The following is a 27,522-nucleotide window of genomic DNA, read 5'->3' on the forward strand; positions in this document are numbered from 1 at the left end:
GCAGGACAAAGGGTTGATTAGTGAATGAGTGTGCCACTTGGAACAGGAACAGAGAATGTATTCCAGCCAAAACATCTCTTGTACCACACAAGCGCTGGAGGCTCATGAGCCAGGGCCACCATCCCCAAGGCTGGGAGTGGTGGACAGTCTTGGCTTAATTGTTTTTGCTAAGATACTCTGTATTTTCAGGTTGTTCAATGTTCTTTAAAATGAACCATTTTCCTTTTGAACTTTGAGTATGTTGACCTAAAAAAAAACATACTCATAACTTTTATTCAGACAACAATATATTTAAGAGTAAAAAAAGGAAAAGATTATGACATTTCTGTTTGATTTATTTTGAGACAGTCCTGCCATGTTATAGTTGGCCTCAAACTTGGGCAATCTTTCCAAGTACTGGGATTGGTGGCCACCACTGCAGCCAACCAGGCTTCCCTGTGTAGGCAAGGCTAGTCTGGAACTCATGACCTTCCTGCTTCAGTCCAGAGTGCCGGGATTACAGATGTGTCCCACCCCAGGGACAGTTCTTGGTTTCAAAGGTTGAAGTATCTTTTCAGTGGTGCTTTTATTGTCACATTAGAAAAAGACTCTTCCCAACTCGAACATTACCTTAGGAAAATAAAAAGAGTTACTAATTTCATGGTGAAACAACTTAATTTCATTCCCTAAGGGAAAAAAGATTGTACTTGGCTCACACATCCCTGGTGATTGGTTCTACATGTGTCAAGCTGACCAAACTTAACAACCATGGCAACTAAGGTGAGGACTTTTCCAATGGAAAGCGACCCTGGAGGAAGCATTGCCTTTTCTACAACAAGCTTCAGGTCTGAGGTTAAGGCTGTGCATGACAAACTGACACATTTACAATTAGAAGTTGCAAATACTGTCTTTAAAATTTGGGCTCATGGGCTGGCGATATGGCTCAGAGGTTAAGAGCATTGGCTGCTCTTCCTAAAGATCCTGAGTTCAATTCCCAGCAACCACATGGTGATTCAAGATCATCTATAATGAGAGATCTGGTGCCCTCTTCTGGTTTGTAAGCATATGTGCAGGCAGAATACTGTATAAATAAACAAATAAAAAATATATCTTTAAAAAAAAATTCAGGCTCACAAATGAAATGCCTTTGTAACCTAGTGTTTGGCACAGTGCACAGAGCTGCTCTGACCTCGATGGTGATGAGGATGACGATCATCCACTCCAGACGGAGTGCCCGCTTCTCATTCAGGTGATTCCGCATTAGGTCTGTTAGTTCCATGCAGTGTTGAAGTTTTTCATTCATGACCTGCCCAAAAGGGGGGGAGGGGACCTTCATGTTTAAAGAGAATGCACATTAGACATACCTGGTCATCAAATTCTCCCTGCTTCGTCCCTAAAGGCAACTAGCTGCTAGCAGTGCTTAGTGGCTCCGTCTAGAAATAGCTTGTAATGCAACTTCATTTTATTGTATGTGTTTCTGAATGTGTGCAGGTACCTATGCGAGCCAGAAGGTGTCAAAACTTTTCAGAGCTTGTGTTGAGCATTTGTGAGCTACGTGAGTGCTGGGGTTTGTTTTTTCGAGACAAGGTTCTCTGTGTAGTGCTGGTTGTCCTGGAACTTGCTCTGTAGACCAGGCTGGCCTGAAACTCCACCTGCCTCCTGAGTGCTGGGATTAAAGGTGTGCACCATCACCATGTGGCAGGTGTTGGGATCTTCTGAACTCTGGCAGTAATTCAGAAAGCACTTTAACCATGAAGCCATCTCTCCAGCACTCATTCATTTATTTTGAGACAGGGTCTCATGTATCTTAGGAGTCCTCCCAGAGTTTCCATGAAGCACCACCTTGTTTATATGCAGTGCTGGGGACTGACCTTGGCTTTGCTGAACAGATCAGTTACAGTCCCTAGCCCCTTTGTATTGCAGTTTCAAAAAAATGCACACTAATCCAGGAATGGCTGAGGTTTTAGAACCAGGGTTTTCTAGTACATTACTGGGGGAACTTGAAACATTTACCAAGCATGACAAAGACTGCTTAGGCATCAGTTTTAGCATGTGTGCTGAAGAGAGTTCAAAGGTACCTTGTACCTTTCTACTGAAACCGTACCGTAATAGAGCCTGAAACTCACCACTAGGTGGCACCACTGCCAGCTGAACTGGCAACGGTTCTAGATTAATGATGCCTTGGGCAAGGTGGCTGGAGTAGGGTGTGTAAGGTTGTCAAACTAAATAGAATCTGATTTTAAACCTGGAGGTGACGTCAGTTGCAGACCTACTCAGTACTTGAGCATTTCTCTGAACTCTATAGTCGGAAACATTGCCGTCAGTGTACATTCAGCCATAGGAGCTGCCTTGAAGGCACAGACTGCAACAGCTCAGCATGTCAGACTCCGTTCCGCACGGAGCACTTAGCGGCTTACCAGTGAGAGCCGACACAGAACCCCCGCTGACACAGGGCCACCTCGTGCTTTATAAACCTCTACGGCAGCTCTGCACTTGTCTACTGCTGCTTAGTCTTGGCCACTAGTACGTTCATCTTTCAGCTTTCTTCTCCAAACTGTGACGGCAGAACAGAGAACATGTGCTCTCCCAGCGTTACTGCCGTCCCGGGGCTCTGACGCCTCTCGGACCCTGGGCGCCTGCGCACATGTACTGCAATAAGCTCACATAGACCCACATGAAGAATCTTAAGGGCTCTCCCACAGGGAATGGTGCTGGATGCCACTAAAGCCCAGGGCCTGAAACAAAGGCAGACAGGTCTTGGAGGTCAAGGCCAGTTGGTCTACATAGCAAAGTTTCCTGGGGAGCAAACTAAGTTTAGTCTAGTTTTGAACTAGCTTAGTTCAGAGCTAGATTAATCCGAGCATCTGGCCCAGGCAAAGCAGTTTCAAAATCAATATCCTGCATTTCTCCTGAAATCAAATCACCTGCTACAGTAGCAGACGTCAGGAACTTGCACAGTAGTGTAAGCAGTTTTCTTAGGGGCTGCCTTAGCACTGGGGGACACACTAGGGGAAAATGCGGCCAGAAGCATGTGGCTAAGTGACCAGGCGTGAATGGAGTCAGGAACCAAGCTTCAGCTGGTCCTGAAGGCAGCACTGCAGATGCAGCCTGAGGGCATGGCTGTTTCCTGACCATTCGTGACAGCCGTGGGCACCTTTGAGATTATTATGCAAAGGACAGGTGTCCACACTGCAGAAAAGGAGATATTAACAGCATTCAATGAATTATGGAGGTTTCTTAAAATTATGTCATTTGCTTGATGGGACATGAGATAACTGAAATGACTGGAAGTAATCCCGAAAAGAGGGTAGGCCAGGGAACAGCAGAACACACTACTCTAGGCAACAAAAGAAACTGCAGACTTGAGAAAGCTGGCTCAGTGCGTAGCCACCATCCAGTCTCCACAACCTTACGCTGTCCAGGCCCGGTGTGCAGGGCAGGTGGTGAGTGCGTGGGTGCTCTCTCTAACAACTGCCTGTATTCTCCCTCCAAGGGATGGAAGTCTCGGCTTCTACACATACATACCCATTACATAGGTACCTACACACGTGTCAATAAACATATAGCCTCTACAATGCATGAATGCATCTACACGTGCACACGATCACAAGCAGATGCCACACATCACATGGAACACAGCAAGAAACTGCTTAGTTACTTGGGAGGCTGAGGCAGGAGGATTCCCAAGTTCAAGGCCATCCTGGCAACACAGTGAGACTTCCACCCCCAAAAAGGAAACATTAAGAACAACAGAAATCTCAGAACTGAACCTGACACAGAAAGTTGAGACATGAGGCCCAGTGTTTGTAATCCCAGGAAGGCAAGAGGATCACGAGGTCTGTGCCACAATGTGATACTTTGTATCTGAAACCCTTTTTGTAACAATTCCTCACATTTCATATCTCCCTTCCGGTGGTCAGGGCTGGATCAGTGTCTGTAGTCCAGACTGGCCTTGAGCTCAAAAGCAACCTTCTTCCTGCCTTAGTCTCCCCAGAGAAAGACTGCAGTGACAGCAGAGAGGACATGGGGAGGAGGTATGTCCGGAAGTCAAATAGTTAAACATACTTAGCAGAAAATTTCAGTCACAGGAACTGCAGGAAAGACTGCAGACGCTCACCCCAGGGAGCTCAGAGGTCGGCCTGCTCCTGCCGCCCGAGTGCTGGGATTACAGGCGAGCATCACACAGCCCCGTGTTTCCTTTTGTCTTTATAAAGACATACCTTAACTCTCCGAGTGATGCTCAGGAACTGGCAGGTCTTATCATAAAGCTCCTCCAGGTTTGCTCTGTCCCAGTAAAAGTCGGGGGTGATCAAGAAGTCTGAACTCAAGTTTATACGGTGCCTAAAAAAAGGTAGTTAAGCCTCTTATTTATAGTGAATAAAAATCAAAAATATTCATATTTTCATGGTGCAATACAAGAATAGTTTTAAGTATCACTATTCAAAAAAGATCTGAGAAGCACACACACACCTGTGCCAACGGTAACACAGGCAAACCTCACTTTCTGCGGCTCATTAACCACCTTTAAGATCCCTCTCTAACCTCTCAGTCATGCGAACACAAGACAGGCAGAGAGAGACAGGGTCTCTTTTCAGCTCGGCAGGCTGTGCAGGCTAGCCTGGCCTTGAGCTCTCTCTGAGCAGCTCAGGCTTCCTTGCATTGGGACCTCCAGCCTCAGTCTGCAGTGTATTAAGAAAACTATGGTGTACTGCCACACGGCTTTCTCTTCATTTCACCCAGCCTTGTGTGTGTCTGAGCTTTAAAGTAATTTAACGTAAATTCTTGTTGCATAGTACACCAGCTGACTGTGTATGTCAACGTAAGTTAGAGTCATCAGAGAAGAAGGACCTTCTGTTGAGGAAATGGCTCCGTGAGCTCCAGCTGTAGGAATTTTTTCAATTAGTGATCAATGGGGAAGGACCCAGCTCCTGGTGGGCACAGCCATCCCTGGGCTGGTGGTCTGGGTCCTGTAATAAAACAGGCTGAACCAGCCAGGGGAAGCAAGGCAGTGAGCAGTACTCTGTGGCCTCTGAGTTTGAGGCTAGCCTGGTCTACAGTGTGAGTTCCAGGATAGCCAAGGCTACACAGAGAAACCCTGTCACAAACAAACAAACAAATGTTGGAGAAAAAACAGAAACACAGCGGTCAGCCTGTTTAACCTACCAAACAGTACAAACTCATTTACTCAAAGGACAGGCCAGGCCTGCAAACACTGTGGTATGGTTGTCTGTACATTTCTCCATGAACAGATTTGTGTGTATGCAGATATTAAGAGAAATAAAAATATTTTTGCTAGCTGAGCGTGGTGGTGCATGCCTGTAATACCAGTATTCTGGGAGGTAGGGGCAGGCAGATTTCTGGGCAGCCTGGTCTAGAAAGTGAGTCCTGGATAGCCAAGGCTACACAAAAATCCTGTCTCGGCAAACAAAGTAATAAATTGCTATGCAAATGGAATAATAGCACATACATAATTTGCAACTAGTTTTTGTTTGGCTTTTATATTTTTATATTTTCAGGCAGCATACACCAGGCTGGCCTTTGCTTCCTTCCGCGTCCACAGCAATGGGATTACAGGCATGCACCACCACATCTCCTAATTTTTTTTTTTTAAGAAACGGTCTCAGCTGGCCATGGTGGCATATGCCTTTAATCCCAGCACTTGGGAAACAGAGGCAAGTGGATCTCTGTGAGTTTGAGACCAGCCTTGTCTACAAAGCAAGTTCAGGACAGCCAGGACTGTGCAGAGAACCCTGTTTTGGAAAGAGAGAGACAAGGTCTCATGTGTCTACCCTGGCCTCCAACTGGCTGACCAACCTGAGAATCATTGTAAACCTCTGGTCCTCCTGTTTCCTACTTTCATGCTGTGCCGGGGTCCAAGCCAGGCTCCTGGGCATGATAGACCGGACAATCTATCAACCACAGCCCCAAGACGTAACTTTTTACCTAACATACTTAGCTATGTTTCTTTTCACAGATCATTACATTTCTTTTTTAAAAAATAGTTATGTTTAACTTATGTGTATGTGTGTCTGCATGTGTGTGCATATGCCCTTGAAGGGCAGGAGGTGTCATAGCTAGAGCTGTTGGAACAGGTGGTTGTGAACTGTCTGATGTAGGTGCTGGTAACCAGACTCAGGTCCTCTGGGAGAGCAGCAAGACTCTCAATTGCTTTCTAGTCCCATTCTTTCTTTTCAGAGGAATTATCAGAGTGTGTGTGTGTGTGTTAAGAAAAGCATGTGGAGATCAGGACAGCTCTGTGGATTGTCTCTGTGTTTCCAGTTTTACATGGGTTCCTGGGATCAAACTTAGATTGCCAGGCTTGCTGTCAACCAGTGAGCCAGCTGCTGGCTGCTGCACTCTTTGTAGTAACACATAAGCACTTTCCTGGCAAAGGTTAAAACAACAGGGTAAGGAAAGTCGGAGTATGCTCAAATCTATTTAGTCCTAACTTCTGAGTTTGGATATTATAATTTGCTGATCAGATTCTGTTCGTATTAGCTAGCGAATGGGGACAACAATCTTCCTACTTCTCAGAGAAAACAAGGTCTATATGTCTCTGTGGTGGGTGCTCTTTGTGGGAAACATGACGAAACAATGGGCCACTTGGCTGCTGCTCATCTAAGCAGGTGGGAAGACAGTTCTCAGGGAAACATGTAGGGAGCTTCGGACACTTCATCCAGGAGGAAACTGGATGACACTGCCCAGTGACACCTCGGCAACCACGATGCAGCAGTCCACGAAGAGGACATCATAGTAAAAGACAGGTTCTTCTCCTCGGTGCCATTGCACAGTGTCAAGCTTGGGAAATAGGGCAGAACTTCCTGTAACTACTGCCCTGTTTTCCGGGGGTCTGTGCTGTGTGACACGTTTAATGTACATGAGTTCTGCTCTTCTGTACTTACTGTATTTCGTGACACAGTCCTAATGGAGGACTTCATGGAGGACTGTTCTTCATGGGAGTTTTTCCTGCTTATAATAGTGTTTTGTCTTAAAGGAAATCCTTCATTTAGAAGATAATATTTTACCTGAGGGCAAAGAGCTCACCCATTTTCTGCATAACTTCTTTATGAGACAGTTTGACTTTCTTCCCAGCTTTCAACGCCTGTTTGGGGAAAACAAAAGTCACATACACAACGGGCCGGTGTCTGGGGGGTGTGCATTTGTGGATCCAATAAACGATTGTCAGAAAATATTAAGAACTGCATTTCTACAACAATAATAATACTCTCTGTTATCCTAAAATGACTCCCCAAATCCTGACATTTTAGACAAAGATGACCATACACAGCTTTTGGTATCCTGGGTGGGGAGGACTCCTCGAACAGGCTCCTCCAGCCCCAAGGGGAGCACTACTCCCCCTGTGCATCTTTCCAACAACTCGAGTTAGGGCAAGTTCTCAAGGGACACTTCATTTCATATGAATAATTTAGACAACTGAAATGTCTTAACTCATCTCAAGAGTCCAGAAGTTGACACTCAGGCTTTTCATTCCTTCCGCTACCATCTGGGTCCTGAATGGCCTCTAGAGGCCATCTGTCCCAGGCTTTATCCTCAACTGTAGCACTGGAAAGATAAAACTTTTAGAGGTGGAGCCAGTGAGAAGATGTTAGGCCACTGGTTACATGGCCTTGAAGGGGCTGCTAGGACCCTAGTCCCCGCCCCCTTCTCGATGCTCCCTGGCTGTCAAGTCACAGCAAGTCCCACCAGGTACTCCTGGTCACAGGTGCTGCCTCTCCACCACCTAAACCAATCACCTGCCCCACTACAGAATGAACCTTCCAAACTGAACAAAATACCCCTTTCCTCCTAAAATGTTCCTCCAGGCTATGGTCTGGTTAGTCTTTTTAGTGAGTGTTTGCCTCCATGTTTGCCTGTGCACCACATGGGTGCCTAATAGCAGTGAACACCAGAAGTGGAGTCCCTGGAACTGGAGCTCCGGGAACCAAACCCAGGTCCTCTGCAAGAGCAGCAAGTGCTGGTAATCACACACCACCTCTGTGCAGCACCCCTCCCCCACTTCCTTGTCTCTTCATTGAAAAGTGGGACCTCTTTCCCAAGAATCATTAACCATGTTATTCTGTTACACTAAAAACCTAGGCCATTAGGAATGTATCACGGGGCTCCACCCAGCACTGTTTTTCCTTCATTGAAAACACTGCACTCATAGCAAAGTCATTTGAAGTTTTGAGGTCAAAAATCACTGTTTTTATCCTTACTTCATAACCTTCTGTCTAACTGAAAGTGTTCTTTCTGTAATCTCTGTAGCTTTTCTAGTCACTATTACTTTATATGAAATGTGCATACTGTTATGTTGAGCAATTTGTCTTTCCCCCAAGAAACCAGTTATTGATGTTTTAAAAAGCATAGAACTGATATAATTACCTCTGGAATTGATTGGATAGACTCAATAAATTTGTCTAGTGTTGCTTCCCAAATAGCCAGTTTCACTGGGAAAAAAGGAAGAGGAAGTCTCCTTTACCATCACGTTCACAACTACGCAGAATGCAGAGTGGCATGGTGCATCCGCTGCCACTTCAGTAACCGTCTACGGAGCAAATGTGCAGCTGGGCACGGAGCGCACGCCTGTGACCCAAGCACTGAGGAGGTCCAGACTGACTTGGCTATAGAAACGATGCTTTTACCTTCTAAGAAGGAGCCAGACATGGGAAGGAAATGTCACACGATATTTTATTTATTCAGTTAATGACTTTATTTATTTACTTATTTTTGTTTTATTGAGAGAGGGTTTCTCTGTGTAGCCCTGGCTGTCCTGGAACTTATTCTGTAGACCAGACTGGTCTTGGATTCATAGAGATCCCCTTGCCTCTGCTTCCTGTACGCTTGGATTAAAGGTGTGTTCCACACACCTTAACAAAGGAATTTCTAATAATTTACATACAAAACAACAAAAAAGCAAAAGTACTAATATGTTAAAGCTGAATAAGTTAAAAGACAGCTGTAAAGAACAGGAGGGAAGTGGACTTCAGACTTCTACGTCTGTTGGCAGAACACAGGCACATCTAGAATTCCAGATTTCTGCTCACAACTCAGGAACCCAGAGTCACGCCTAGCTCTTACGAAAAGTGCTGTAGGTGCGGCTGGGGCTGGGCCTAGTGGCTTTCGTATATTCCTCAGGGAGTGCCCTTAGGGAGCACCCTTAGGGCTTGCCTGTGACGTTCCCAGGGGCCATGAGCTCAGTACTGTGACATGCTCCCAGTCACATGGGGCTGGCTGTCTCTGGGTCGGTCTACCGAGCTGAGCAGCCATGTAGAGGAAAGAACAAAGGCAGCGCTAGGATCATGAGAGGCGTCTTGGAGAAGTGGAGCTCTCCCAACACAAACCTTAGGAATGAGCAGCCAGCAATAGCACAGTCTATACTTGTTCTCAGGAGAGAAAGGAGCATGTGCACTACATCGAGTGTCAAGAAGACAGTCAGAAATCATTACCCAGTGCTCAACGAGGCTGGGCCATGTGTCATTCGCACAGCAGACTAACTCACCTGAGAGGCAAAGGGCATTGGAGAAAGCAAATTTTTCTAGAATGGTGTCATCTAAGTCCAGCTCAGAATTTAGTTTGATTTCCCCTCTGTGCAGCTTAGATTGTCCCCTGTGAAAAGAAAAACCATTTTCAAGTCTTAAAGGCAGCCACAATTCTGAAAAAATTTTGCCATCTTTCTAGAAGCCACTTTGACAATTTTTAGTTTGTTTTATAAATGTCCTCTTACCCTTTGATCCAAGTGCATTCCCCAGAATTAACCCACAAAAATAACCAGGTAAAGCTAGTGCACTTTGAACTGTTTTGACTATATCTTGGCAGTGTCACACTGTAGCCTAGCTCAAGCAAATGGCAATCCTCCAGCCTCATCGCTTGAGTGCTGCGGTTACAGTTTTAACTATTATACCTAGTCTGTAAACTGCTGAGCCACCATGTGGATGATGGGAACTGAACCTGGTCCTTTGCAAGAGCTCTTAACCACTGAGCCACCTCTTCAGCCTCACAGATAACTTTTTGGTCAAATGTTCATTAGTAGGAAAAAACAAACACACAACATGTTTGTTTTGAAAGATGGAGTAGCTTATTAATTCCACAGAAAGACAAGCTAGACCTGACTGCTTAGGGCTGTATCACAGCACTCCTAGGAGCCTGAGAAGGGCCTGACATTACAGTGAGAAATCAGCTAGGCTGCTGCCTGCCCACACTTCCTCACCTGAGAGCACTGGTCAGGCCCTCACAGTACTCAAAGTGCTTTCTTGGATTACATCGTTACATTTCTGTCATATTCAAAGTCAACTGAAAAACACATGGATTTGCAGAAAAGCAAATCCTTACTGCAACAATCTGATAAACTCATCCTGATGAGGGCATGCTATGTCATTAATTTAGGTTGCTTACAGAGAATAAGCTCTTAATTTTGGAATAATGCTTTTACTTGTTTTAATCTGTTGGTAATGGGAGAGGGTGAAAACAAACCCCATTCTGTGGTGTGGCTGCGCGATGTGTACCAGTAACTTAAAGGGTTTCCATGTATTCAGTGAGCTCTGCCAGGCTTGGCAGCTCACTCTGAGCCCTCCTCACGTGTGTGCCCAGAAACTGCTTACTCTGTTTTTGTGTAGTTGAGCTCTTCGTTTTCCCAGTGCACCAGAGCCACTTCGTAGGGCTGGGTTTCGTGTCTCTCCAGGATTTGCATCACATGCTTCACCTAGGAGAGAAGGACGTCTGCTTGCAGTACACTGAGTCCCTCACAAGCCGCAGGGGTTCTCCTCTGCTCATGATGGCTTCCGCCACTTTAGCGACATGTTTTCTGAGTCTTCGTTTTTAAGGGAAAGGCAAGTTCACTGTGACAGTAAACTAACCAATGGTGTGTTCATTTAACATATGGAAAGTATAAATGAGCATTAAAAAAATAAAAATCAACATTATCCAGCAAGTGAAGGAAAATCGCTACTAACATTAACAAATATAACATTATCCTTTGTTATTTGTCAAGTCTCTTAAAAAACTGTACAGGCAAATTACTTGTAAAAATTAAAGTAACAGGTGCTAGAGAGATGGATCAGTAGTGAGCTCATTTGTTATAGAAGCCCTGGGCTCAGCTCTCCGCACCCACATGGTGGCACATGATGGACTGTAGTCCAGCTCCACAGGATCTGGTGCTCTCTTCTGAATCCCTTGGGCACCCAGCGTTCACATGGTGCACACACACACACACACAGGCAAAACACTCACACGTAAGATAAATCTGAAAGAGATAATGCAACAACATAAAGGTACAGAAAGTGCTCCCTGGTCCTCACCCTGAGGTAGCCGTGATTAAGCCTGGTGGCCACCCCCTCCACATTTGTTTCTGCGGGGCTAAGGGCAGACCCCACATGGATCTACATGTTTTCCTTGAGCACATGTGTACGTCATTGTTTTTATATGAATGGAATTATACTATACATATGGACACCTTCACTGCCATTCTTAAAGGCAGACGTGCAGTTTATTTACATCCTTGGAGGATGATCTCTACTCTACCATCTCGTGGCATCATCTGCTGCACCTATCTCCATGCTGTGAGGTATTTCTTGAAGAACTGCTAAGATCTAAGGCTAGGGCTTTGAGGCCTGGCACGCTGGAAGCGTGACTCCTGCCAGCTCTGCAAAGAAGGGAAGAAGGGTAAGGAGAGGGAAAGCAGAGGAAAGGGAGACAGACAGGCATGCTTGATTTCTGGGAAGCATTTCAACTGCTCTCCAAAATTGCTTTTCGTCTTAGAATCTAAATATTCATGAGTGCTCATAAAACCAAGGCCTGTTACCAGCCTCTTCTGTCTTTGCCACTTGTTTGCACTGACTTGTTTTCCTACCTTCCCCCTCCCCTGCCCCCAAGGTGTGTCAATCTCCTTCCTTTTAGTGAACCTAAACACAGAGGAGGATATGCTCTGAGATTATTCATGGCTACCCGAGGAACAGGATCTCAGGTGAGCAAAGAGACATGGTTCCTTTCATGTAACCCCAGGGACAGGCCTCCACTTCTCAAGTGCTGTGATTACAGGCATGAGTCACCATGCTGAGTTTCTTTTTTCTTTTCGGAGGCAGGTTTTGTAACTCAGGTACTGGCTTCTATCTCATAATCCTCCTGAGTGTGTATACTGGTTGCACTCATGAGAGACTCTTAATTCACTTGTATCATGTAGAAAATGTAAGGAGAACTGTAAGTCAGTGCATAAGCTGAAGGGAAGCGATAATACAGAGCGATGCATGGAGCAGCTGTGGGCCAGTGTGTCCCTGTCCCCAGGCGTCCACCTGCTGAGTGTAGTGACAGTTTATTCTTGGGACACCACAGCTCTATGTGCTGTACTCTCTTATACTTACAGTTTTGTCTCTTACGTTCCAGAACACAGCAACTCCTTCCCTAATTCAAGAATAGGACAGTCAAGCTCGGCAAAGGGAGAACATATTCTTTTTAGATTATTTTATTTTGCCTCCATGTATGTACATGTACCATGTGAGTGCCTGGTACCCACAAAGGTCGGATGAAAGCGACCTTTCCTGAACTGGAGTTCAGGTGGTTATGAGCCATCAATCTACGTGCGGAGAGTGGAACCTGCAAGAATAGCAAATGCTTTCAGCTGCTGAGCTGTCTCCCTAAGCCCCAAGAAATACTCTTCAGAGCCACACCGAGATCACAGTGGTTCTCAACCTTCTTAATGCTGACTCCTTAATACAGCCCCTCACATTGTGGTGACCTCCAATCATAGTTATTTTCATTGCTAATTCATAACTGTAATTTTACTACTGTTGTGGCTCATAATGTAAATATCTCTAATTTCTGATGGTCTTAGGTGACCCCTGTGAAAGGGCGGTTTGGCTCCCAAAGGGGTCGTGACCCATAGGTTGAGAGCAACTGCTCTAGAACACACTGAGAATGTATGTGAAGAAAATCATTTGGTTTTGAAGACTGGCTTGCTTGATATCTGGAACTGTAGACCTGAGCCACCTGTGACTTCAAGTTTAGCCTTTTTATTGCTTCACTCCGCAGCCCAGGCTGACCTTGAAACCAGTGATCCTCCTGCCTCAGCCTCCAGGCTACTGGGAGTGAGTGACGTATCTGGCCTACATTTAAATTTTTTTTTGGATTGTCTATCTTCCTGCTGTGCCCCTTACTTGTCTACAGACTATGGGTTATTCCCCAACTCTATCTGACCCTCCCTTTTCTTGGCTGCAAAATGGGACAGCAGGTATCTTACATGGCTGCTACCGCCTTGTAAATGCATCACTCACTCCAATCTTTATATAGGCTGTGAGCCAGGGTCACTCTTTGAGGTATCTGATAGGCTAAAGTCTTGGTTGCTACAGGTGAGGGAAGGACAGTAGGCGTGGAGCCGTGTAAGGGCAGGAAAAGGCTGCTTTGCTCTATTTGCATATTCAGTGAAAGACATAACAGGCAAAGATGATTTACTTGCATTAAAATTTCTCATTTTAAGCCGGGGTGGTGGTGGTGTTGCCTTTAATCCCAGCCATTGGGAGGCAGAGGCCGGTGGATCTTTTTGAGTTTGAGGTCAGCCTAGTCTACAGAGCAAGTTCCAAGACAGCCAGAGCTGTTACACAGAGAGACCTTGTCTCAATAAAACAAACAAACAAACAAACAAACAAACATATATATATATATATATATGTTTTGTTGTTGTTGTTTTCCATTTTCTAAGATCATCTACCAGGGGTTGGAGAGATGGCTCAGTGGTTCAAAAATCTTGTTGCTCTTTCAAAGGACCCAGATTCAATTCCCAACATTCACATATCTACTGAAAACCATTTGCAATTCCAGTCCCAATGTCCTCTTCTGACCTCTGACAGACATGCATGTACATGGTACACAGACATAGATGTCGGCAAAAAACTCATACGCATAAAACAATAAAGACCTTTTTAAAAAAGACCTACCAGGAGATTGAGAACCCTGTCAAATTCTCCAAGATGAAGTTAGAATCAGATGATAGATTTAACCCCTAAACGCACTGGCATAGGAGCTCCCAGGAGAGGCACACCCCACCCTACAAACACCCGGGTGCAATCCAGCTTCCCAAAGCCATGTTTCCCTTACCTGAACAAGAATATTGTTCCGGGATCACCTTCTTTTGCAGATTTTTCCACACCCATCACCAAAATATTTGCTGCATCTGTGATTTAAAACAATGCTGTGTTGTGGGCGTGTTTTTATCTGTTCTCAGGACCACTCTGCAACCCAGAGTGCTCCACAGCACGAGCATCAGCTTCCCGCTGGAGACTTGAAAGATTCTGAGATACCAAAATGGAGCTGGAGAGACTGCTCAGTGGTTCATTCTTACAGAGGACGTGAGTTCGGTTCCCAGAACCCATGTTGAATGGCTCACAACTACCTGTAACTCGAGCTCCAGGTGGTCAAATGCCCTCTTTCAGCACACACACATGCATACACACACAGAGAGACACGTATAAAAACAAACCTTAGAGGGCTGGAGAGATGGCTCAGAGGTTAAGAGCACTGCTGTTCTCCCAGATGACAGGTTCAATTCTGAGTAACTACACAGTGGTTCACAACTATCTGTAGCCTTAGTTTCAGGGGACCCAACACTCTCCAGGATGCTGGGGGCATAGGTGGGCACATGATGTACAGACTTAAATTAGAGCAAAACACCCACACACGTAATAAAATGCTTTTTAAATGAGAAAAAAGTCTTAGTGAAAAGAAGATAAGAAACTGCTTCCAGAGAACATTCTACAACCTATAATATTAGCAATGTTATCTACAACTGCTCATTCACACTGATTTTTGACTCAGGAACCAGTAGTCCAGTTAATACATATTACAACTATAGGTCAGGAATTAAATGTATTTCTATAAAATTAATTTAAAATAAATTTTATACAGAATTAGCACATTATTTCTTTAAACACCCCTTAAATTCTTGGTCCTTTTTAGACAAGGTCTCACACGCTTCTGGTCAGCCTGACTCTCTGTGTAACTAATGACCCTGAACTTCTGGTCCCTCTGCCTGCAGCTTTTAGGATTACAGGTGTGCACCACCACACCTGGTGTTAGTGATGTGAAGATCATACCTAGGGCTGTGTGCATGTGAGGTAAACATTAACAAATGATCTACATCCCCACCCCCATGAATTTAAAATTGTGTAAAGTTTAGACAAAAGAAAGTATCTTTATAACGTAAATTACAAACACTATGAAGATACTTGTTACTAATTTGCAGTTATGTTCAATTTCTTTTTAATTTTTGTGTTTGAGCCCACGTGTAGCCATACCCCAGCCTGGCCTGCCAGCCACGGTCCTCTTCAGCTTCTCAAATGCTGACATTCTAGGAAGAAGCCCCCACATTTGGTTTTCCCAGACAGGGTTCTGTGTAGCTTTGGCTGTCCTAGAACTTTCACTATAGACAAGGCCTCAGAGATCCGCCTGTCTCCGCCTCCCCAGCTCTAAGATTAAAGGGATGCACCACCATCACCACAGGGCTGTGAAACCATCTTTGAATGTTTGAAAAGCAGCAGTAGAGAGCGAGGGTGTGGCCCATGTGTTAGACGGCTGGTCACCATGTTGGCAGGAAGAGAGGTCACGGGACATGCACCTTTGGAAGGACCATGGTTCGGTGCCCATGGTTCGGTGCCCACCCTTCGGCGGGCAGCTAGCCCTGCCACATGTTCTTTCCAGGATGTGCTCGGCACAGACCCCACACAATGGGAAACAGAGCGTGCAGCCCCACCCGCGGGCTAACGTCAGCCCCTCCTCTGTCCACATTTACTGCAGGTGTTTAACGCAGCAACGGGAAGCAGCACTCACATCCCTGGACCTTCTCAAATGACAGTGATCCTATAGAGTCAAACAGCGTATTCTTCTGGTCAAAAAGTATGCATTTAATTTAATGGACACTGGTGTTCCGCCTGCCTGTGTGTTGTGTCAGATCCCCCGGCACTGGAGTTACAGACAGTTTTGAGTTGCCATGTTGGTGCTAGGATTTGAAAGAAAAACCAGTGCTCTTAACCCACTGAGCCATCTCTCCAGCCCCAGCATGTTCATCCTAATCCAACAGATACGTTTAATCATGTCATTTGAGTCATTTGAGTCATTGAGTCATTTAATCATGTCATCTGAGACCATTTTCTTTTCCTTTCTTCCCTTTTTTAGAGACAGGGTCTCAGGTAGCTCTGGCTGTCCTGGCACTTACTGGCCAGGCTGGCCGTGAAATCACAGAGATCCGCTTGTCTCTGCCTCCTGAGTGCTGGATTAAAGGCATCTGCCACTCTGCCAGGCTGAGACTGTTTTCATAAATCAAATCAATGGAAAGCGACATGGGAGCAAATGTACACTAGAAACAGCACCACAGGACAGTCATTTTCTCAGACAGTGTATTTGGCCCCAGGCTCAGGGAGCTGTACCTCTGGGCAGGCTTGTCACTTCCACATAGCCACAGGAGACCAGCTCTTGAGACAGACTTCCCAGGTGATACTCATCTGCTGTGGCGAAGGCTGTGCACTGCATCAGGTCCTGTTTTGGTCATGAGCACAGGACTGAGGTTACCAAAGGGCTCAAGCACGGGCAATGGCGGCTGCACTCCTCTAGGGAACGCTGTTCTGCAAAGCCAGCACCTGGAAGCTTGCTCAGGACCTCAGAGGTGCACAGAAAGGCTTCAGTGAAGATGGAGAGGAAAGAGTTACATGGAGGCAAATTTCAGCTCAGTTAGAAAAGAACCTACCTCTGCTAGCCAAAAAGGTGGACTGGGCAGCCCTGAAAGTGGAGCCACACCTCCCAGGTGGTAGGACCAAACAGACCGAATACGGGCACCATATGGAGACCTGGCTGAAGGGCATCGCAGTTCTCCAGCACTGACAGTCTGTGGCTCCGTTCACATCGCAGTAGCAGCTAATGCTTTACTGTCACTAGCCTTTCACGAGCAGGGACCCCTCAATCCACACAGGATCCAGTGTTTTCCCTGGTGTGTAGTGTCTGAGCATGTGCCCTGCTTTACAGTACGGGTCTGAACAGAGTACAAACGGTGCATACTCTTGCTGTGTATATCACATACGATAAGCAAAGCTCAGTGCTTCCTCAGACAGCAAGTGGCACGGCAACCTACTTGGAAATTCTCACATCAACGTAGTTTGCTCAAACCACCCTTTTAGATTTATGACTAACTTATGTGTGCGTGTGTGTGCCTTCGTGAGTTTTTGTTGTGCACCATGATTGTTCAGGTTCCCAGGTGGTGTAGGCTAATCCCCTGGGGCTGCAGTCATTGGCAGCTGTGGACCACCTGGTGCTGGGGCTGAACCTGGGTCCTTTGCTAGAGCAGGAAGCACTCTTAATTGCTGAGCCAATTTCTCCAGCACCCAAGCAGCTTTCCAGATAAGTTAAATAGGGTGAGGATATCTATGCATAGCACATATTTGATGATTTGCTCCCCAGCAAAGTAGCACTAACAATCAGGAACTACTGTAGAACATTACTGCTAAGATCAAATGTCGCCTGGCTTTCTGTCACTCGTCTGCTCATGTGTGCACTGTGCATCAGTCACTGTGCACGCAGCAGGGTATGTGTCTGAATGATCTCCATGGTTGCGGAGAAGCATGGCCAAAGCTTTCAAAGCTGTCAGCCTCAGAACTGACATCACAGAAACAAAACGTGAAGATTTCAGATATGAAGTTTCCATGGGTAAAGTGCTTACTTTATAGGGCTACTGACAAACTTCTCAGAACCGTCCAGTGTTTACTAGAGCCTCAGTCTGTCGTCCTGTCTGCTCGCCTGTCAGCTGCCAGGCTGTTCCCCAAGCTCTGATGTCCCCAGTGTGAATCCCAGTGGAGCACTGTAAGAATTGCTTTGTTCTTCCCACTGCTCTGGCCTTACTCTCAACTTCTAAAAGAATGGATTCAGCCAGTCTTCCCGCTTCCTGGCTCAGTCACACAATCTGTCCTGCTTCATGAGCAGCAAAGGAGTAAGTGGAAGGAGACATCAACGTCCATACCAAATGGAATGTCAAGCCAAGGAAACAGTCGCTCAGAAGTGTGGCGAGTAACCCAGCGGAAGCGCCTGAGCCAGGGCTGGAGGTAGCTCAGCAGTTGAGAGCACTGGCGGCTCTTCCAGAGGAAGAGTACTCACAGCTGTAACTCCAGGAGAAACCAAGTCAGAGAAGCTGCAATTAGTGAAGGCTGTGGGGCCAAACAGACAACTGATAAACTAGATCCCACCGTCACACATGAAATAAGCACGGTATGCTAGCATCCAAGAGAGCCAAGGGCAGGAATGGCAGAAGGCAGCCAGCAGGCATGTGCTTATGATATAGACATGAGGGGCTCCAAGGAGTCTGCCACGACGGGAGCAGAGGTTAAATGGCTGAAAGGAATCCTTTCAGGGTGCAGCAAGTAGGCCCCTCTCATGGAGACCAGAATATTTCCTGAAGCTTTCTGGGCAGCATCAGGGGAGCAGGGTGTGTGTCTCAATGATCTCTGTGACTGTAGCTAGCAGGTGTGGTCTGGGCTGCAGTGGGAAAAGCAGAGGCATAAAATGGAGAAAAACCAGAAGAGGATAGGCCTATGGTAACCCTGCACAGGGGAAAGCAGCTCAGTCTCTCTAGAACTGACTGGAACTCAGCACAATACAAGGAACCTGGCACTGACTCAACTTTAGCATGTCATCTCTTTCTTCTCTTCTCTGTTTTTTCTTCCTTCCTTTCTTTCTTTGAAGACAAGATCTCTCTATGTAGCCCTGGCCATCTTGCAACTTGCTATGCAGACCAGGCTGGTCTCAAACTCCAGGATCTTCCTGCCTCTGCTTCCTGAGTGCAAGGAGTTGAAGGTGTACACTCCCACACCCAGCTCTGAGTGTAGCCTTTCTAAAATGTGACCTGTCAAAATAAACGGAGGGATTCCACACAGCTTTCTAGCATCTCTGACTGAGTGAAGATCTGGACATCTCCAACCAGAGTGGATGTCTATGGGCGAGGTCGTCCCAATCTCACCAGACCCCAAGCCCCAGAAGCGGCAGCCCCTGCCTCTTCTGCCTGTTTATGTTGCTTGGCCTGTCCTCTCTGATAAAATGAGACATTGGACTCTCAAAGGATAAGGTGTGATATGTTATTCAATCACTATTTTTATGAGAAAATGTGTTCTAAGCTTGGGTGAAGAATACATCTTCAAACGTAACACCTTTACTTAGCCTAAGCCTTTGCTGTGAGCTTTCTTTCCTCCTCTGTTGGAGAAGCTGAGCTTCTGAGGATACTCATGCTTCCCTCAGAATACAGCCAGCTCAGTTTAATGTGACTGGCCTGTGCCCCTGTACGTACGGCTGTGGGCTGCTCCTTTTAATCAACAAGTCGCAAGTTGTCACAAGTTGTAGAAAACTACCTCCTGACATCTTGCTGGGTATTGTTTCACTGAAGCCTGTTTGGTAAGGGAGGGAGAGCCTCAAAGTGGGCTGAGATGCTCTGTTTGTTTTGCCTGTTAATGGTAACACCTGTTTGTAAGCAGCTTCATTTTTATAAAGTCTTTTCTTATTTTTTTAACATCTTATCTTTATTTAAAGTGCTAGTACATATGTTGGGGAATATTTCAGGTTTTGGGAAGGGAACTTGTTCCTAAAAAGATGACCAAAGCCTGCTGAAACAGTTATTGAATTCCCATCTACACTTTTCTATTTTAAAACAAACCCAGTGTATTTCAACAGGCTTTGTACCTTTGGCCCAGCGGATGGGGCGAGTCCTGTTTGAGAACAGCATTCCTGCTGCATTATCAGTGTGCCCTGGACGGACTGCAGCATCGACCTTACTAACACTGGGACAGAAGAAACCTGTATGTGGCCTTCGTCCTTAGCTCCCAGTAGAGCTGAAGCAGGTGTAATTCGCTAGTGAAACAGGACACTGGAACATCAGTTGGGTCTCAGCCTTCTTGTTCCTGGCACACACCGCATATTCCCTGGAGTTCCTAATGTGACAAGAATGCTGTTTATTCTACTGAGGTAACTCTTGGGCTCTGGGTGGATTCAGGATAGGCACTGGACGCTGGGGACACAAACTCTGACTCAAAGCTTGCAACCTTCAATACTTCCTCTCAGGAGGTAGCAAGAAAGGCTGGAGGGTGAGTTAAGACACAGACCACCCCAAGGCTCCTCGAGAAGGACACTCCTCAAACACTTCCATCTGTTTCAGTCTGAGCAGGGGCAGCACAAGGAGTGAAGCCAACTTCATATCCAAAGTACAAGCCATTCATTAACCCCTCTTCCACTGCCTACTGACTGGGCATGCGCCTTTGGCACTTGTTTTTCTTATTTTAGAAAAGACAAGGTCTTTCTATTTAGCCTTGGCTATGGGAACCTGTCATGTACACTGGGCTGGGTCTAAACTCGGTGTGTTGGGATTAAAGGCATATGCTCAGCTCGTACTTTTTTTTTTTTCTTTTGAAATTGGGTCTCACGATACAGTCCAGGCTGACCTCAAATTTGATCTTCTTGTCTTCTGAGCCATGGGGTGTGACCATGCCTGGGAAAGTTTACTGGTTCAGAGCTGTCAGCAGCTCAGAAAAGCAGGCCCCATTGAAACTAAACATGCTCGGGTCCACCCTCTTAAGTTTGAACAGACATCCTAACTGTTCTGGTAAATTCAGAGGCCTAACCAAGGCTTACACATAAACAATCCTTTCTTTGCAGACAGGATCTTGACAAACTGTCCAGGCAGGCCTGCGGCTCCTAAGCTCAGATGATCCAGCTGTTTCAGCCCTCTCAGCTGGGTCTACTATGGTATGTGCACCACCATGCACAACCCTATAAACATTAAAGATCTCTTTGCCTCTTTTCCAGTTTGTACACATTTAAGAACAAGGCTTTGGCTGAAGAGATCATTCAAGATACAAAGTTAACAAAGGCCTTCACTCTGACCCTAAACGGTTTATAGCGTAGAGGTCAAATGCAAATTGCCTCTGAAAAAAATCCCAGAAACCCTTTAACACTCAGAACAAGAAAAGCCTTGTACTTCCAGGGGTAAAACAGCAAAACCTCTCACTGCTTCCTCCCTGCCTCATTGTGCCATTTCTTCACCCTGTGCAATTCACACAGGCCAACATGGAACACCTGCTGGCTGGCAGTTAAAGCCTTTTAATTTTTAGATGCATTTCTAGTTCACTTCTCAAAGAAACAGTTGCATTCCTGACTGGAGGATGGCACCTCCTCTTCTAGTTCTCCCTGGCCTACCTAACCCTCCTGAACTGAGCGAACCTCTCAGCGCCACCCTCCTGATATGGGCAACTGACTTTGGCAAGCTAAGCTTTCTGTAGGTTTGTACAGAATTCTGAGCTGGTTGCCCAGTTCTCTACGTCAGCAGCAAGGCTATGGTGCAACACTCACTGGTTCACAGGGCACGCAAGGGCCAAAGTACTTAAGGGCCACAGGACTAGGCTTTACCTCATTCACAGACGGATCGGGAAGGTTGGTCCTGGAGGGCTGCCGGGTCCGGGATGCTTTCAGGGGCCTCTTGATCTGTGGAAGGTCTTGTTTAGGAACAAGCCCTTCAGTTGGTACAGACGAGTAATGCCTTCTTACTGTTTTTATAAACCACTTAGAACACAAGAGATTTGGTTTGTGGGTCATGTTCCTATTAGTCCCAAAGGCATACAAGACCGGCAGGTGTGCTCTTCCATCCCAAGAAAGGACAGCATTTAATGGAAAGAGTCTGCTTGTGTGTGCTGTTACGCGGCTCATTTCTGGGATCTTCGGCTTACTCAGACTATCAGCTGCTACACTAGGGAAGCCTGAATCTACGTGATGCTGTATTTTCAGGATGTGGCGGCATGCTGTGCTTTCAAGTCTCATAAGTGGTCTTAACGTAAGTTGAGTAAGTCTCTTGCACTGACGAGCCTTTGCTGATGTGCTGTGTAAACCCACCAGGGTTTGGGTAAGTCTGGCTGGCATGGCCACATCTCAGGCTGAAAGAAAAAGAATTTAAAAGTCAGGGTGGGTTTTTAAAAGTTGTTTAAGATACACATATACTTCCTCAAGAAGCTTATTTTCTGTTAAAAATCTGGGCAACATGGGCTGGAGAGAGGGCTCAGCAGCTAAGAGCACTAGCTTATTCTTTTCTGTTTGTTTTCTGAGACACAGTCTCACACTATGCAGCCCTGGTTGGCCTGGAACTCACTATACAGACCAGGCTGGCCTCAAACTCATAAAGATCTGCCTGCCTCTGCCTCCTGGGTGCTAGCACTACAGTTTTGTGCCACACACACCAGGTCCAGCACTTGTTCTTGCTGAGGACCCAGATTTTATTTCCAGCACCTATACGGTGCTTACAACAGCCTGTAACTCCAGTTTCAGGGAATCTGATACCCTCTTCTTACATGTATGTGGCGCACAAACATTCATGACAGGGAAGTACTCATAAAAAATTCATAAAACAGAGTATCAGAACCTAATCCTTCCCATCTATCTATGAATATACACACATATGTGCACATTTATACACTAGTGGCAGAGTACTTACTTAGAATAAATAAGGCCCTTGTTTTTCCAGTCCTGCAAACACACACACACACACACACACACACACTGTCATTTTTTCCATTTAGTCATTAGTTGGCCTCTTCCTGGAAGATTATAAAATTATAAATCTACTCTCAATAACAAAGACGCTAAAAGAAAAAAAAAGTGATGGGACCTCTTTATCACTTTGCAAGAATATCAAATATTTAAAGACAAGAATATAAAATATATATATCTCAAACATATCAATATTTGATATAAATCAAACATATCTATCATCTATCTCTCTCTATGTATCTATCTATCTATCTATCTATCTATCTATCTATCTATCTATCTATAGCTGTGATGGTCCACATTTTTAGTCCCAGAACTTAGGAGGCAGAGGCAGGTGAGGTCAAGACTAGCCTACTCTACATAGTGAGTTCCAAGCCAGTAAGAGACACATGTGGAGACCCTCTCTAAAACAAAATGAACTGGGGCTAGAAAGGTGGCTCAGTGGGTAAGAGCACTAGCTGCCCTTCCAGAGGGGTTCAATTCCCAGCACCCACATGGCAGCTCACAACTGTCTGTAACTCCAATTTCAGGGGCTCCAACACCCTCACAGAGACATACAAATACCAATTCACATAAAACAAAAATTTTAAAACTATCAAAAAACCCAACCAACTAAAGAAATACCAACAAAAACAATATATATATATATACATCCATACACACCAATCTGTACTTACACATTCCTTTATCAACCTTTTTAATGAAAACATCAACTACCCGAGAACACAGGTGCATCCAAAGCCAAGTATCTCTGTCATCCTATCGCCTCCTGCTCATCACAACACCATGGGAGGGAGCACACGATGGAGCTCACTCCATTCTACAGGAATGGCTTCCAGAAAGACTGAAATGACTCCCATTTTTCAAGGGGGAAGGTACTTTCAGTCTGGGGCTAGGCATAGGAGCAGGGTCAGGTATATTAGCCTTGAGGAAATGGGCTGTTATGTGTGATTCCTCCCTCTACTTACAATATAAAATAGCACATTCTTTTAAAAGCAAGCCTATAGTAAGTAGTAATAAAAATTCTCAAAAAGTCGGTGCCAGGCTGGGTATGGTAGCACATGCCTGTAATCCCAGCAGTCAGGGAGGCAGAGGCAGGTGGATCTCTGTGAGTTTGAGGCCAGCCTGGTCTACAAAGTTAGTCCAGGACAGCCAAGCCTATACACATACACACACACAAAAAAAAAGGTGCCAAAGATGCGAGCATCAATCAGAGACTTCATAATTAACAGATCAGCCAAAGGGACAGGATACAACATATAAAACGCTATGCAGTCTTGACAAGGGTGGGAAGTGCGGTACACTCAGAGGTAACATTTGAGACAGCTGAGAGGACAGCGCGATCATCAACCACACAGGCCAGGTACACAGTCTTATTTATCTAACAAACAGGCAGCAACTTCAGCAGAGGGAGAAGTGAGCTGCAGGAGATAATGTTCAAAAGCGGCCAGACACAAAAAGACACAGTAAATGATCCTTCAGGTCCCACAGTTTCAGAAGCCAGGTCCCTGAAATAAGAGACTCACATGACCAGGTGCATGGCTTAGAAACATGTCTCTGCCAGTGATGTGAAGGAAGAGCCAAGGAGGACTCAAACATGATGTTTCAGTTTCTTCCATATTCTAAATGCTGATTGTGGCTCGGGGCTGCAGAGAAGGCTCAGTGGGTAAATGTGCATGCTAAGCCTGGTGGCCTAAGTTCACTCCCCCAAAGCCACATGGTAACAGAGCACTGGTTCCGTGACTGCCCTCTGACTGACTTCCATATGCTGGGTGTGTATCTGAACTCCCCCTCCCCCTCACACACCTCTAAAACACAGCAAAACAAAGCCACACAAAGCCACCCAAGCTTTCCCTATTTTAAGGGCTATGTTCTTACCACTGTCTTAGTTACCTGTACACCCGGTGTAAGAAGGGGTTAAATGTTACTGAAGTTAATTCTACCCACTTTTTCCAGTGCAGCATCTAGAAAGCTTAAGGTCCCCTTGATGTGTCCTGTAAGTTTGGCACATGTTCCCGATTTTACACCTGTTACTCCCATCTTTTTAAAAATATATTTATTTATGAATTTGAGGGCTTTAGCTGCATGTATATGTGCATGACAGAACAGAGCATCAGATCCCATTATAGGTGATTGTGAGCCACCATGTGGTCGCTGGGAATTGAACTCAGGACCTCTGGAAGAGCAGCCAGTGCTCTTAACCACTGAGCCAGCTCTCCAGCCCTTGTTACTCCCATCTTTCCCGATTATTCCTTCTATTACCCAAAGATAACAATTCTTGCACCTCAGCAGGACCTACAATTTCCAGTCTTTCCTCCCCACCTTCCTTCACACCCAGCTAATGGTCCATGTCTTCTACTATCGTCGCTCCCTGAATCCCTCCCTCTTCCAAAGCCATGTGCCATAACCTCAATCCTAACTGAGCGCGATTCACTTCACTTAATTTGTGCCTACATTCTTGCAGCTCCCCGTGACTGCAGACAGCTGGCCGTCTCCTATCCCACTCCAGCCAGGCCACGGTCTTCCCATGGGTCTTCTACATTGTTCAGGGCCATATCCCTGCTCTATTCTCCTGAGTCCCCTCTCCTGGAACAGCCAAGCCTCCTCCTAGTTTCTCATTCTTAACAATGACCTCGTTTCCTCCTTCACCAACAAAATTGAAACCAAAAGTTCTACAAGATGAACCCTCAGCCATCAGCAGCCTGCACCCATCGCTTCTATGACCATTGACCAATCCGCCCTCTTAAAACTTTTATAAGTTTATGGGCCTAAGTTTGCCTGCATGTATCTGTTCATTCTATGCATGCCTGGTGCCCATGGAGGTCAGAAGAGGTCACTAGATCATCTGTAACAGACTTCCCCTCGCCTTGAAGCACCTTTTCATTTGGCTTTTAGAATTATCACACGGGCCATTTTCCTCCTCCCATCTCTTTCTTTCTTAATTTTTGTTATAGCCCTGGCTGTCCCAGAACTCGATTTGTAGATGAGGCTGCCTCAAACTCAGAGATTCACATGCCTCTGTCTCCCAAGTGCTGGGAATAAGAGCCTCCTCCTGTCTTTTTTGCTGGTTCCTCATCCACTCAAGAATCTGATCTATCAGTATGCAGTCTCTGGGCCCTTTCTGTCTGATCCATCTCTTGGTGACCTTACCTAACCCCACGGTTTCACACTTCATCACTGATGAGAGACACATATTATCTTTAAATCACTCTCAGCACCAGAAATGTAACATGCTTAAAACTGAGGGCCTGAACTCTCCACAAAACCACTGCAGCCACACATTCCCCGTCCAAGTGCCAGCCACATGCTCATATTCGCTTACGCTCACCCTTAACCTAGAATTCACTGTAACTGTTCTCTTCAGTCACCACAGTCAATCAGTAAATCACACTGTCCTTTGCTGACCTATACTCACCTGAACTCTTCTACCACCGGGCCCAAGTTTCTGTCTTTCCTACCGACCATTACAATAAACAGCCCTTTACCTGCTTAAGAAGGCTGATCTTTACCTAACTAGATGTGGAATCACATGGAGACTGACTCCTATGCCTGTGACAGACTTTCTTGAGTAGGTTAGCTGAGGTTTGATGACCCACCTGAAGTGTGGACAGTACTGTGCTATAGGTTGGGGTGCCAGCTTGCCTCATAACGAGACCCATTCCTGCCACCGTGCCTAATCTGCCATGACAGACCCTAGGGAGCAGCAAACCCTTTCTCCCCTCAGCTGCAGGAAGCTGAGCTGCAGCTGCCTCAGGCAGCTTGTCACAAGGAGGGTCACTGGCACACCAGTCCCCTGCTTCTGTTCCCAGCCTCCAGCATTCTTCACGACAGACTACAGCAAAGTTCTGAGACCTTACTAAGATGCCCGGCCTTGACAGCTTTTATTTTCCCAACCTTCTAAACCACCATGGCATTCCTAATAGCTCCCTGGCTCCCTCCTTTGCTTATTTCTGCTCGAAGGCCCCTGAGGAATCTCTACGTCTTTGCACTTACCTATCCTCATGCTCTCCTCCCAAGGACTTATAAGGCTTCCCAGCCCCTTGCCTCCTTCAGATCTTTGCTCCATGTCTTCTTCAATGACTTCATATCACATATGTACTTTGTATTTTTAGTTTACTAATTCAGGCAATGGTTATGACCTTATCATGTGCCACGCATTATGCTAGCTCCTAATCCGGCTGAAAATGGGCAAATGTCCCTTATACTGGGAGCTGCAATCAGTAAATGTGGCAAATCAATGTAATGCATATTGCATAGCAACAATGATGTCATAAAGTAATAAAGATTTTTGTCTCTTCTCAAAACAAGTTTCTGTATCTGTTCCTTGTGTCATAGTAGTGTCCTAGGAAATAGGCATCAATCAAAATTTTTAAACAAAACACAAGGCAAGTACTGTTCTTGGGGACTTCTCTTCCAGAATAATACAGACATGTGCCTAAGGAGAGCGCTAACCACACTCAGTGTTTCATAGACATCACTTGAGGAGTCATCCTAAGAGAGGGGACACGGGAGAGGAGTCAGGCCTAGGCGTTTGAGGGGAGGGCTGCGGTGGTGCTGGACATGATCAAAATGGATTCGACGGGCGAAAGGCGCAGACCTTGGGGAGCAAGTCTTCCAATTCCTAAGCTCAAGGTGATTTCGTGCACCTCGGCAGCCACCACTACGCCCTGCTTCCAGCGAGGGGTCGGGAGAGTCTGTCCTGGGTGCCTCGGCCCCCCCCCCCCGGGTATCACCCGCGGCCCTAGCCGAAGCCCACACCTCCTCGGCAGCCTCTCCGGCTGGGGTCGCGCGGAGCACTGACCTGTGCGCGGAGAGGAGGACCGCGGAGACGCGCGCGCCCTCCCGCTGCAGGAGCCGCTGCGGAAACACACGCGGGCCCCGCCCCCGCTGCGGCGCAGACGCACTGCGAGCGCCGGCCGGAGGGCGGGGCACGTGACCGGGCGACCACGTGACCGCCCGCGCTTCCCTCTTCCGCTGGGCCGCCCCGAGCCTCCGGTCCTC

General features: G+C 46.2%; 1 protein-coding gene across 2 annotated transcripts; it reads right to left on the reverse strand.

Moving 5' to 3' along the window:
- Window positions 1-269: 269 nt before the first annotated feature.
- Rmnd1 (required for meiotic nuclear division 1 homolog) lies at window positions 270-27,401 on the reverse strand. 2 transcript variants are annotated; one of them, XM_055615926.1, is made up of 12 exons: window positions 27,323-27,401; window positions 21,391-21,911; window positions 16,386-16,494; window positions 14,062-14,137; window positions 12,333-12,372; window positions 10,578-10,678; window positions 9,479-9,585; window positions 8,362-8,426; window positions 7,005-7,081; window positions 4,200-4,320; window positions 1,169-1,285; window positions 270-609 (listed from the first exon to the last, which is right to left on the reverse strand). In XM_055615926.1, the coding sequence occupies exons 2-12, from the start codon at window positions 21,895-21,897 to the stop codon at window positions 577-579; spliced, it is 1,353 nt and encodes a 450-aa protein (XP_055471901.1). In that variant the 5' UTR covers window positions 21,898-21,911; window positions 27,323-27,401; the 3' UTR covers window positions 270-576. The 2 variants fall into 2 exon arrangements, with proteins under 2 accessions (XP_055471901.1, XP_055471902.1); XM_055615927.1 differs by lacking the exons at window positions 12,333-12,372; window positions 14,062-14,137; window positions 16,386-16,494.
- Window positions 27,402-27,522: the final 121 nt, after the last annotated feature.

This window comes from Psammomys obesus, unplaced genomic scaffold (genome assembly GCF_907164565.1).
Source record: "Psammomys obesus unplaced genomic scaffold, mPsaObe1.curated_primary_1811, whole genome shotgun sequence".
Lineage (NCBI taxonomy): Eukaryota > Metazoa > Chordata > Mammalia > Rodentia > Muridae > Psammomys > Psammomys obesus.